Genomic DNA, 13,172 nt, shown 5'->3' with positions numbered 1-13,172 from the left:
TGCTCCCCGGTGAAGCAGGAGCTCTTCCATGGCAGGGGCGGTGGGTGAAGGCACTTGGTCCATCTGACAGCTCGCTCATCGCCTGTCAAAAAGCGAGGGAGCAGCGCAGAATGATAAGTGTCGCCTGCCGTGCAGCACATTTCAAAGGGAAGGCAGCTGCAGGAGAAGGCAGGGCTCCCACGATGGCTGAATAGCAATCGGCCTGCCGACACTGGGGACGCTTTATCTGTGGGAAAGGTCCCTCCCGTAGGAGCCAAGGGGAAGGGCTGTTAGGAGAGATAAAAGGATGAGCTCAGATGGTGCAGTCGGGAAAGTTTGTGAGGGGAGGAGGGGGGAATCTTGTTCCGATATCTCAGCAGCACATGCCATAGAGATGTCCATAGGAAAGAAATTATCCAGACATCTGATCCCAAGAATGAGGGCTGCTAAAGAGCATGTCAAGATTCACCTGGTCCTTGGCAAGCCCGTGGTGATGCCTTTCACGCTGCTGTTTTCTGAGACTGGGTCTCCCCCTATTCTTCTTGCAACCCTCCTCCTTCTCCATGAGCCCCTTCACCAGCCCGTCCACTTCACCAGTGACCAAGAAACATGTGCTGGAGTGGGGCTGAGCTCCCTACTATTCCTGGACACAATCTCCTGGAACCATGGCAGAGGCAGGGACCTGGCCACCCCTTTGCATCCCTCCTGGTTTCCATCCTTCCTGTCAGCTCCTTCACAAGAGGCTTCCAACATCCACAAGACTGGCAGATCCCATCTCCCAGGAATGGATGATCCCTCCCTAAGCATCCACACAGTGTTTAGGCTCAATCTTGATGCTTCTGGGGAAGAGGCTGAACAAGTGTCACAGGATAGGCATAAGGGTTATCCACATAGCCGGTGGCAATTATTGGTGTGCTAGTGAGTGGTAACGACTGATGAAGACAACCTCAGAGCATGATTGCTCAGCATGGTCAACAGGAAGAAGTATTATTCAGCATGTGCCTGAATGAGATGGGGAGATGATGTGATGCAAAACATGATGCTACACCCAGGCTATACTCATCTCTTAGCACCTGTGATGATCATGAAGCATCTTGCTCACCATGCCAGCAGAGATAACTAACCAGAGAGGAGAGACTAGGAATAGGAAAACATCCAAAACCAAACCAAACTGTTGATCACAGCCATCCCACAATGGCAAAGATAGACCTCTCACCAACCACATCTCAACTATTTCTAATTTCTCTTCCAAAATCCCACCAGACCACCTAGATACCTTTCGCTATCTAGATCTTGGCACGGCAAGGGCAGGAGATTCTGTGCTCTGGCTCCCATAAGGAGCCAGTTGCACCCCTAAATTGGAGGGCACCCTCCCACCATCTCTAGCCAAACACACCCGGCAAGGCTTCCACTTACTCATGGAAACGCCAAGCTGACTTCCAGTGCCAACAGCTCTGCCCAGGGCTCACCCCACGTATTTGTGGTGTGAACCTGTGGCTCTCGGAAACTCCCAAATATTCTTGGCATTTCTTAAAGCAAGTAACAACTCACCTGCCTACGACAGACAACAGTGGCTGCAAGGAAAGGATGCAGTTGGTGGGTATAGACTGAAGCACCAGAACAGAATAACTCTCTTCCTCTAGGGAAGGAGGAAGAAGGTTTAGAAAAGTAATAATCTGGAAAAGTCTACGCTTAAAAAAAGGCAAAGAAAATAAAGAATGGCACGTTATCCAAACAAAATCTGAGGGTTTTTTTGAAGAGGGGCAGGGGTAAATCAATCCTTTTTTAATAAAACCCTGAGCTTTTAATAAAGTGTTCAGACTGATGGGCTGGAAATATTGTAAGAAAGAATTAACTCAGAGCTATTGAGACTCTTGGGCAAAAATAGCGCTGATTCTACATTATTTCTTTAACCCAAGGAGTTTTTGAAGAGGGGGATGGTGCTGAAGAATTAAAACTGTTTTAATGATATTTGACATGTATCTGTACCATGCAAGGGAATACAACTGCTGGTCTCGGGACCAAGCACCAGGGGGTTTGTCCCCCCTCTTGCCTTCGCGTGGCTCCCTGTGGGATAAAGCACACTTTCATAGGCCTCAACTTGTCTCTTAGCAAGTGGATTCTTCCTCTTTCACCTCCAAAGTGAAGCTGCAATGCTGCCTGGATCACGTACCGCCTGAGGTCCAAGAAGCAGGGGCTTATCAGACCAACAGCATCTCTGCAAGGGGAAATGGCCCTTCTCCTCCAGCCCCTATTAACTTGTCTGGAGAACATCAACGATGCTATCCAGTCTACAGACACTGTGAGGACGGACACCCAGAAAGACTCTGAGGATGAAAAATATATCGCCAAGCTTTGCCACAGCTGCAGGCAGCTTTGGTGCACTCGGGTGCCCTGGGAGAGACATCTGAGGCATGCTGGGATGATAAACAGCATCAAGAAAGAAGATACAACACCTCCAGGGACAGCAAAGTCCCTCCCCGCTGCATCCTCTTCCTGATAAGAAATTTCTTCTCAGTGTCCGAATAAGCATGTGCCCAAAATGCTTCTAAATTATGCTACCAGATCCCAGCCCGTGAAAAATAAGAGCTACAATGGCACTTCTCTCCCCTCTCACGCCCCTCCACCCCTTTTTCTTCTTCTTCTTTTACAGGATTAGCGACTTAAAAGGCAAAGCGCAGCCCAGAGTTGCAGCAGGAGGAGGAGGGGGAGAGCTTCAGAAAGCTGCCACAGAAAAAAAAAAAAAAAAAAAAATCCTATTTCTCACTTCTTAATTCCAGTCAATTCCAGTCAAAGGGCTGATAGAGATCTGTTTGCGGTAATTTGCTGCAGTTTATCCACTCTTTTTCACCTTCTATCGGCTCTTCACTGACGGGCTGCCTGACATGCTGTTACTCAAGTGAGGAAATTAAAATTTGATGCAATAATCCCAAATAAGAAGGATTTTATTAGGTAATGTATACACTTTAGATGAGGTATTCTCGCCTGATACATTGATAGAGGAACACAGACGTGCTGTGCACCACAGAAAAAAAAGAGAGGCAAGAGAGACGGAGAGCGGGCACGTGGAGCAGCAGCAAGTCTCTGCTCTGTAGATTTGGGGCTGGGATGAGATCTCTTGAGCATATTTTGACCTACTGAGCCCAACGGCAGGGCAAACATCACCCACAAACGCACTGCAGCCTGTTGGTTTGACCTGGAAGCCTGTTTTTGGACAGAAGTTGGCCAAGCCCAGATTCCTCACCCAAATTTGCTGTTATACTTTCAAGCCATTCTGCAGGGTGACAGTTTCCACTCTGCACTGTGGCTGGCTCCCTCAGGTGGTAGGGCAGAGATGATGAGAAGTCTTCCCATGGAGAGACAAAAACGTACATGTTAAACCCCAGGCTTGCCATAGCAAACCATGTCCTTGTTTCAGCAGTGGAGATTTCTCCTGTGAAGGATGGGACTTTGGGTCCAAACCAGAGAGCAATACCACTCCAAGTACTGCCTGCGTTCAGCAGTTGCCTTCTTCACAGTCTTCAGTGGCACTTATCTGTCTTGGATATCTCAATGCCTTTGGAGATGTTACATGGGGCCAAGATAAATTAAAATCTCTAAACCCATCAGAAAACCGCTAACAGTTTGGTGAGCACTCCTCCTTCACTCATTTCCTATTTCAGGTTACACGGCGATTATTTGCTGCTTTGCCTACAGCAAACAGTGTACATTCTGGGAATAATTGCGATTGGTGTATCAACACAAAGAGATCATTGCGCTCCAGCCTTAATCTATATCATTAGTTTGAGAGAGATCCCCTTTCCTAGATACCAGGTCACTCCATGAAGGTAGCACAGTCTATAATTTTTGATACTCATGGGATTTCCATTTCTATAATTTCATCTAAGGCTTTCCCCACCCCAGTTAAGGGTGATCTAAGTAGCACTTTTTCTTCCCTGCAGCTCATACTGCCCACCATGGAAGCAGTCCTTAATCTCAACAGCACTGAAACTCATTGAAATTTTCACTTCATGAAAGTAATGAATGAAGCCATTTTTTGGCCATCTTCAGGCCGGCAGACAGGTAATGTGCTGTCTGACCACGGGATTTGTGACAGTAGGACTCAGCCCTATTGATCCAGCACTCTCCCATTATGTCAGAGCCAGCAGTTTGCTCCAAAGTGAATAAAAAACGCATGAACTGAAATGAGCTGGAGTTCCCCCTACCACTGCATGAACTGAGCCATCAGGCGTTTTGGATCCGGTGCACCAGAGACTTTACAGGATGCACATGTAGTATGGATGCCTACCACACCACGATTTTAGGACAGAAGGTTTTTCCATCCATATACAAAAATATTTGCCCTGTAGAAAAACCTATGGGATGCCTTGGCAAGGTGGATGCTGCTGAGTAGGGCTGGTGCTTGGGCTGAAGGTCCTGGGCACCCTTGCTGGGAGCAGAGCTAACAGCTCCCAAAGCCGAAGCTGCCTGCCACACTCCCCACCGTCTGCTGTGGGCAAAAAAACCCCCTGCTGTATTTAGAGACCGGGAGACGTTTTCCACAAACAGCACGTTTGCTGACAAACCGAGTTTCAGAAGAACTAAAATGATTGGATCAATTTGGCAAAACCTGAGGGAAAATGCTCAAAGTGCTGAAATGGCTGACGATTCTGGCATTTTCAAAACTGCCTCATTTCAGGAACGTTTACATTTTTCTTCAACTTTTCTATTAGAAATGGCATGCATAAATGGTGTGGGGAGGAAATGGGGCGACTGTATGCTAAGAACAACAGAAAACCTTTTTAAAATTTAAGAAAAAATGTTTAGGAAAATATTTTATTTGGGTTTCAGGCTTCCTAAACCTCCTTGCTTAGGCTCCCTTTTTTAAAAAAGGGCAAAGCGTTTTTTGGAGCTGGCTTGAAACATGTTGTTCCAGAAAGAAAAAGATTTGCCTCTCTTTGGATGCCATTTGAATCCCATGATTTATCTCCCCTGCCTCAGACCTGCATTTGCACTTCAGCATGGAAACAGGGCTCCTCTTTGCACGCAAGCTGCAAACGTTGGGGCAGAGCAACACAAACCTGTGACGGAAGGAAGGACGAATATCTCTGCAAAGAGGAGGTTTTCCTCCAGGTCTTTTGGGATACCTTGTGTTTTCTGTCCCATACCCTGCTCCATCCTCCCTCAGCCCCCGGTGCAACACCATGGTCGTGCACCTCAGAGTGAAGCAGCAGCCCTTACCGGAGGCGAGTTCTCATAGATGTTCGTGCTGTAGGGCAGGTTGATGAAGATGGGGTCCATGTCCTGCACATCTGTGATGGTGATTGCCAGGTTGGCCAGAGTAGACAGTGGCTTGTTTTTATCTTGATCCTTGAAAAAACAGGGGTTGGAAGGGAGAAGAAGGATTTCTATCAGAAAAATAGATTTATTCAACAGTATTAAGTTTCTCACAGTTGTAGCTGGATCAAAATTTCTGAATAGTCCAGGTAATCACCTCTTTTTCAAGCTACCTGCTGGAATTATTGTCCACTGTACCTCCCTCTAAGCTGAAATACAATACGCATTTCATTCCAACATTAGCACTTTAAAATAAAGCAAACACCAATTTAGCTTTCATCACATTTTGGGTGGAAGAGAAGCAACACTCTTCAACGTATACTTCAAAATATAAATTCCTTCCTAATGCAGATACAGCCTAGGGCATCTCTGCACTGTGAGACCCAGGTGTGGTTGCCAGCAGACTTTCATACCAGCACATCACAGCAGAGCGTCTCATACCCTGCAGCTCCAATGTCTCTGCACAGCTTGGGCTCCATCGACTGGAATATGACAAAGCCCACCATCTCCCTTGCTTTTCCATTCCTCTTTGTAACCCTGCAGGCTGCATTGCAGTCAGAGCTTTATTCTTTTCTGCTGAGCTTTGGCAGAGGGTACGTACACCAAATGCTGTTCCTGGTGTCGTAGGATGCCTCAGCTCTCGCACAGAAGGCAGAGTGGAAACCTGAACCACAGGATACGTCCTCGCAATAGCAACCTCCTTTCTACTGGGCTAATAGTTTTGGCTCCGATAAACTGCGCATCTCTCCCCTTCCGCCTTGCATGGGGACTGGCAGGACAGGGGTAACCAGGAGCTGCCTTTCTAGGCAAGCCAAGCTGCTTCCACAGCGGCAGGGAGGTGAGGAGCCATCCTCCCTGCTCTGCAGAGCAGGTCACAACAAGCACACAGCAATCTTAGGATGAGCAGCGGTAGCCCTTGAATACTTCAATGCTCCGAGCAGGAGCATCAACTCCCTTACACCCCATCACAACCCATCAGGACGGAGCCACAAGCACTTTCCCAGAGCAAGACCTTTCTCCAGCAGCCAATACAACAGCAGTACAGTGTGTCACCAGCTTGTCCCGGCAGTGCCCTGCTGCCACCCGTTTTCTCGCAGGAGCCTCATCCCATGGGTGCTCAAAAGCAACCCCAATGCCCATAGCCCTTTGCTAGAAGGGCAGGAACAAAGAGACAACACATGAAAGGAAGGAAATAAATCTCTCCTTACCCCCTAATCAAGCACCGTGGTGAAAGGCAACTATTAGAGGTTACTGCACACTTCTGCAAAATGGCTCTGAACAGCGGCAAGGACTGATTGCCAGAAGATTAATGTTAATTTAAACCGTATTCAACAACACAGCTTGTATATTATCCTCTTAACCTGCAGGCCTCAGCGCTTATGGCCTGGATGGATGCTTATTTCTGACTCATGTTCTGCTGTTAGCGTTATCAGGTTGAAGTCTTTCGTTTCTTCAGATAATGTTTTTTTTCCCCTCCCCTTCATCTCTTAAATTTTGGTTAAACTATTACAGACAGCGCTGAAAAAGCAAACACATTTCAAGTTTCCTCACCTACTGTCTCTTACGCTGCTCTTTCCAGTCTTTCTGCCCTTGCTGCCTACATCCCTGGGATGAAATGGCTCCTGCCTTGAACCAAGGCTCCACAGTTCTTGCAGCCACCCTGAATTCACCATCGCCCCAGTTCCCACTCTAGACCGTGCAAACTCTTCATCAGGCAAGAAAGAGACTGCATTTGCTCTTCTAGCTCCTGCTACGCTGGTAGCTCCTTCCCAGGCTGAGCTTTACTCCAGGGTTTCTCATTGTATTTCTGCTAGAAATTACCAGCATCTTGCAACCAAGACAAGGAGGTATTCCCACAGCTGCAATCAAGCCCAGTTCAGATACTTAATATTTAAGTCTTTGAACTCCCTGAGCTGGAAATCACTAGAAGCCAGGAGCATATTAGGTAGCAAGTACTAATATGCCCCCATTTTTTCTCTGCTGGTAACTGCACTGGGGATACAGGGCTAGATGGAGCTGGATGGACCAAGATGGCATCCTTGTGTCCTTGAGGAAACCAGAATTATACATGGGAAAGAAAAGCATGTTTCCATCAGGGCTTGTGTTTGGTCCCATGTTTTGTAACCCACTAGATAGTTCAACAGCATGCCCTGGCAAAGTGTGTTGGTTACAGAGACTGATAAGGAAACAAACAATGGGTAAGGCCTCTTATCGCTGGAGTATTTAAAATAAAATGAGGCATATTTCAGAAAAAATAAGCTCCTGGGGAAAATTCCACAGCCTTGAACATGCAGAGATCAGGCTGAAAGGTTGAGCTATTTGCCTGTGGCCCTGCAGTCTGCAAACGCCCGATCTCCGTGGCGGTGAAGAGCAAAGCAGCCCTGCACAGCCCTCCACGTCCTCATGACATTTGTGGTTCTGCATCAAGACAATGATCTTGATTAAATCACATGCTTCAAGAGCTCTAGCCAGCTGCCTGGAGGGGTCGGGAAGGGTTTTCCCCCCCCTCTCCTGAATGCAGAGTTGGTCAGATGTATTGTAGGGCTGAATCTCACCTTCCTATGTTGCATCTGAGATGGAAAAGGAGCCACCAATCTGGAGTGGCTGCTTGCATGGGGCTCCTCATTCCCATGCTGCCTATCAAGCTCTCACCAGATTTGACACAAGGAAAGAAGTTTCCCGTTCAGGTGGAGCATGAATTTGCCACGGTGGCCACCTGGATGTACCTCTCCCAGGGATCCCCTCCTGGTATGGTGGCATCAACTGTAATTAGTATCTTGGTTTCTCCTTCTCTGTCCACCAAAATTTTAACTCTTGGTGTCTGAACTCAGCTTTTGCTGAGTGAGACTCAGGGGGTTTAATACAGGTGAATCCATCTGTTATAAGCCATGATTCACAAGGAATGAGACCAGTCTGTATACCCTGTACTGGCTTTCTTCACCAAGGAAACTGCTCACCTTTATGCAGGAGCCCCTGACACACGTCTGATGCTGTTGGATAGGTGCAGCTGTGCTCCACGAGCTGCAGAGCAGTGATTTGAAACTACCCAGGCACTGCATTGCTACAATACCTTTCTAAGTGGAAAATGCTGGATGTGCCCAAGACGACGCCAGACTAGGGCAATAAAATAAGTAAGCAACAGCACCTTCCCCATTGCAGTTCCTCCAGAAAATGCCTCCTCCCCTGCAGCAGCCAGAATCAGACTCACCGTTGCGTTGACCTGGAGCTGGTATGCCTGAGTCACTTCATAGTCCAGCTCCCGTATCACCGACACGATGCCACGGCCACTGTCGATGGCAAAGAAATTGGAAGGAGGCTGGAAGGAGTAAAGCACACTGCCTCCTGCACCCTGGTCCGGATCCGTGGCATTCACTATGAAAATCGGAGTGCCCACTGGTGTATTCTAGAAATAATAAAAAAAAAAAAAAAATATATATATCTGTAAAACTGTGCATCAGCCTATTTTCCCATCAAATGCACATCAGCAATTTCCTTTGCCCACCAAAAGGAATATCTAGAGACCCAAGAACATCAGTCCTATATTTTCAGGACATTTATAAGTTATACAGCTGTTTTCTTTATTACAGTATTGCAGCAGCTATAATAGTTGTTACACACTTATAATAATAGTCATACAGCAGTGGTCAAGATGGCACTCTATCACAAACCCTTATTTTCCCAGACATCACAACTTTCCAGGAAAATTACTCTCTCTGCTGAAACTTGTTTTCTGCCCAAAGGCACTTTTATTTTCAACGCTGATTCCCTCTCTGTTTTCACCATAAGGCATTAAATATAAGAGAGCCTCAAAAAAAAACCCAAAACCAAAACATTAAATGCAACACAGAACTTTACGTAAAATTTAAAGTTATAGTTTCCACAGCAACTAGAACCTGGCCCGATTAAGGCAGGCATTAACAGTTAAATCGTCATAAATCTGGAATTAATCTACATGCATAAAATATGCAGCTGAGTGCACAAAATCAGCAATGGCAAATGCAGTTTGGCACTTCTTATTGTTTAACTTCACAGCAGGGAGAACAATTATCCATTTTTGGTGGAACAGCTGCATGTTCCTATGCAAATCTTAAATGCATATTCTTGTCTCTCTAAAGGCAGAAGCACAGACTGCAAGCAAAAAGGCTTTGCCGGGGACCCAGGCTGCAGGTATGCACAGATCACAACTGCTTGGGTAAGTCCCTACGTTTGTAACACGTTCACAGCCACATTAAGGGTTGATGAAGAGCTAAAACTTGGAAGCCAGATAACAAAGGTCAGAAGTGAGACACAGCAGCAGCTGGTTATGGCCAGTTCGGGTAATAGGGATTATTTCTGCAAACCTCTTCCCAAGCCTCAGCGTTTTATTGTTAACTTGATTTGTTATTAATCCTCAGCTCATAGAGAAGTATCATGAAGAGCTGAGAAGGTGGAAAGGAGACCTGAAGAGATGCAGAGCTGGGGCACTGCTTCCAAGTGGAGCTCCTCCTGCAAATCCTCGGCCAAAGCTGAGCAACCAACTGAGCCATTTTCAGTTTTTTTGGGGAACCACAAAGCTTGTAGCAAACCATGGCAGGGCTTCAGCAAGGCTGTCCCAGGACACCACCTCCACTAGAAAGCATAAGAAACCAGGGCTCCACGCTCCGAGATCTGATTTAACTGGTTCAATACTGGGTGATGGCACCAGAAAAGAACAAAAGCATCTGAACTGCCCCAGCAAGGCTAAGGCAAGCAGAAACCTGCCTCCGAGGCAGGTGGTAGGATTTGCTGCAAGTGTGGTCAGGCAGAGCGGGAAACCCAAGGCACATCCTGTAACTCACATTCGGGGTCCCAAAAGCAGCGCTGAGCATGCGTGGTGTGCTCTTACACCCTCATCCGCAGACGTCCCTCACGCCTCCCTGCCCTTACACCCAGCCACACGGCATCGCAGGGACACTCTGACATCTAAGCTGGCCTCGGGCTTGAGCAAAACTCCAGTTTCCTTACTTCAGTGGCACTTCTGCAGAGGTGTGAGCGGTTGCGGTTCCCACCTAGATTTTTCATTTGCTTTCTTTTTTTCCCCTCTCTAAATCAAGCTGCTAAAGAAAGCCTCCCAGGGCATGGCCCAAAGATTATTTTTTAAAGCACCTTCAAGGTTTTTTTGTGATCAGCAATCGTAAAAGCATAAAAGATATAGCTAGAAGGGACCTCAAAAAAAGGAACCTGTCCCCATGCTACATCTAAATCATTCCCATCCTTAAAGCCTCCCAGCCCATTTGCCCTAGCAGTTTCCTACCCTTTGCCTTACAACTGCTCATTTTCTGGCATGCTTAACCCAGATCTGCCCTGCTGCCATGTAAGCGCTTGACTTTGTGCCATGCACACACCATGTCAAGCCTGGCTTGTGCATTTGGAGAGCTCGGGAACAGGGGTTCAATCAGTTCAGGAGGCATGTTGGGGTGGAGAAGCCCTTCATGGGGGTGTTTGCTTTCTGAGAACTCCCAAGGCAATTTCTCAGACAGGACTAGAGCATCTCCCCGTCCCTCTTTGGGCTGCCTGCCTTCCCCAAGCCATCCATCATCAGCTGTGAGCAGCCCCAGAGCATCCCGCAGCCCTCCCCTCGCTGCTACCAGGGCACTGCTTTGACCGCCGAGGTCCACGCGCTCCAACAACTGCCTTCTCAAATTCCTCCCCCAGAGCCACCTGGGGTATCAATGTCAGGATGAAGAGCATTACAAATTAACCATTAATAGGAGGAGGAGGGGAGAGGCAGCAAAAGAGTAGATGCAGGGTCACACCGATGAGGTCTGGGGTATATTGTCCCCAGGAATAATAATATTCATAAGGATAAAGCTAGACTTGATGAATATGTTTCCTCTTCTCTTCAAGTGTCCCTAGCCACTCCTTTTAACATGCAAATCCACTCCGGTCACCCATGATTATGGGGCTGCTCCGCTGGCTGTGAAAGAGGAGAGTTTGATTTCCCTGGCATTGTATTTCATACAAAAGCCCCAAAACAGGCTTTGAAGAGAGTTCATCTCCTCGTCCTTCCAAAGGAGAAGCTGCTTGGAGGGACATGGAGGTCACCAGCTTTTGCGCTACGAGCTCCACCCCTCACAGACACTGAAGCAGAACAGCGTGGTCACAGAGGGGGAAATATCTGATATTGCCCAAAGTGCACAGGTCAGTGGGAAAATTTCACTACAAAATGCATGACCTGATTCCTAACAGCACACAGGTCAAAGGATGCAGACCTATAAGAAGCACGCTGGGTAATGTATCTTTCTTCCCCAGCTAAAATTCAAGCCAAAAAAAAAAAAAAAAACAACCACCCCCAAAACCCTCTGGCAAGGCAAAACCAGCTGTGGGATGCAGACATCCCATATTAACAGTCCTCCAGGAAAAGAGATCTCATTTTCAATGTTCGTGCCCAGGCAGGACACAGTCAGGACTCAGAGGAATTTCAGACCATCTGCCTTAAAAAGCATAAGAAGTATGTCTTTAAAATCCTCTTCCCATTTTTGGGTCAAGCAGGCTCAAGATATTCCTCAGCAGGAGGCTGACATCTTTATTTCTCAAAGGATGCGGCCCATCATCTAAACAATGGAGCAAAACATCTGTATAAACAGCACTGGCTTGGCTTTGTGTTTGATGGTAAATAACAGGCAGAGAGCACGTCCCAGGGAAATGCGACTGGTAAGCCCTGCACCAGGCCAGCTCAAGACAGACCGTATTTCTGCATTTTCAGGATTTCGCCCAGTTATAGGACTCTTCTGTGTGTCCCTCGTGGCTGTCCTTCCTTAGAAAAGATTAATTGTGGTTATGTTTAGTTCACCGACCCGCAAAAATAGAAAATCCGATCTTTTCTGTCCAGAAAAAAAGGAAATGCAGTCGATGACAGCCTCCAGGTGCTTGTGGCAGGCAGGTGAGTTTTCCACAAGAGTCGCCAAATTTTGTCATTTTTAAAGCTTTTGACTCTCCCCAGCAGCCAGTGATGAAGCTTAACTCACCACAGAAAAAAGAACTGGTGACAAAACCGTGTCATATCATTAGATCTTTGTTACGATGCCAGCAGATGTGAGGTAAAAATAAACATGTAGACAAATGCCTCCCGCAGAGGAGAAGGAGGGCAAACAGGAGCGGGACCTGCTCCCGACCTGCCTCTAGCACCCCATCCTTCATCCGACAGCTCAGCAGGAGCAGCTCCAGCGCCCAGGTCCCCCCTGAGCAGCTCCGGGAGTTAAAGGGCTCCGGTGAACCAGCTGCAATACCACTGAACTGCATGGGCTGCGGATGCTGGGGTGCAAGGTAGCAAGGCCATTTGTGCCTCCCTTGTTTTGCAATAAATGAATAAGAAAGGCTTACTGTTGTAAAAGTCTTATAGGAAGCAGCTCTGTGGTCCTGTTTGCCAGAAACAAATACTGAATGGTAACAGTGTTTGTTACACATGGCTACCCAAAGCACCAGGAGGACCAAACCAAGAGCAGCAAGGTACAAGAGGAGACTACTCCATTTCAGTGTATCACCAGTAGCAAGGATAGACTTGGATTAACATAAGAAATAAACAACCCTAAAATCCCTGTCCAAACATGAAAGGACATTGCTGCACAAGGAGGTGGCAAAGGTGAGACCTTACCTCTCTTACACCAACAGAGCAGTATGACAAGGCAATATGCATGTTGGAGTGACCAGAAAGAAGTTTTGTTTCCGTCCAAAAGCTCTCAAATGTGGCCCACCACAGCAAACACCTCCCCTGGCCTGGGCTGTCACCTCTCGTGAAACCCTCTGGCACGAGTGTCCAGACACAGACATGTCCTGTGTTAACCCTGACACATTGACAGCTGAGACACCAAAGCTTTATACAATGTTCTCTGCAGAAGGGCAGCTAACGCTGAAGAAAA

General features: G+C 47.3%; 1 protein-coding gene across 1 annotated transcript in view; it reads right to left on the bottom strand.

Moving 5' to 3' along the window:
* Nucleotides 1-13,172, bottom strand: part of CDH23 (cadherin related 23) — a 216,835-nt gene that overhangs the window by 109,183 nt on the left and 94,480 nt on the right. The window contains exons 7-8 of the mRNA XM_087764332.1: nt 8,504-8,698; nt 5,200-5,328 (exon numbers count right to left, since the gene is read on the bottom strand). Of these exons, the coding sequence (XP_087620458.1) occupies nt 5,200-5,328; nt 8,504-8,698 (324 nt within the window). The remainder of the gene's footprint in view (nt 1-5,199; nt 5,329-8,503; nt 8,699-13,172) is intronic.

The sequence above is a fragment of the Nipponia nippon genome, unplaced genomic scaffold (assembly GCF_047370975.1).
Source record: "Nipponia nippon isolate SJK-2023a ecotype South Korea unplaced genomic scaffold, ASM4737097v1 scaffold_3, whole genome shotgun sequence".
In the NCBI taxonomy this organism is placed as follows: Eukaryota; Metazoa; Chordata; class Aves; order Pelecaniformes; family Threskiornithidae; genus Nipponia; species Nipponia nippon.
The sequence above is the reverse complement of the archived record's forward strand: the minus strand, read 5'-3'. Positions and strand labels throughout refer to the sequence as shown.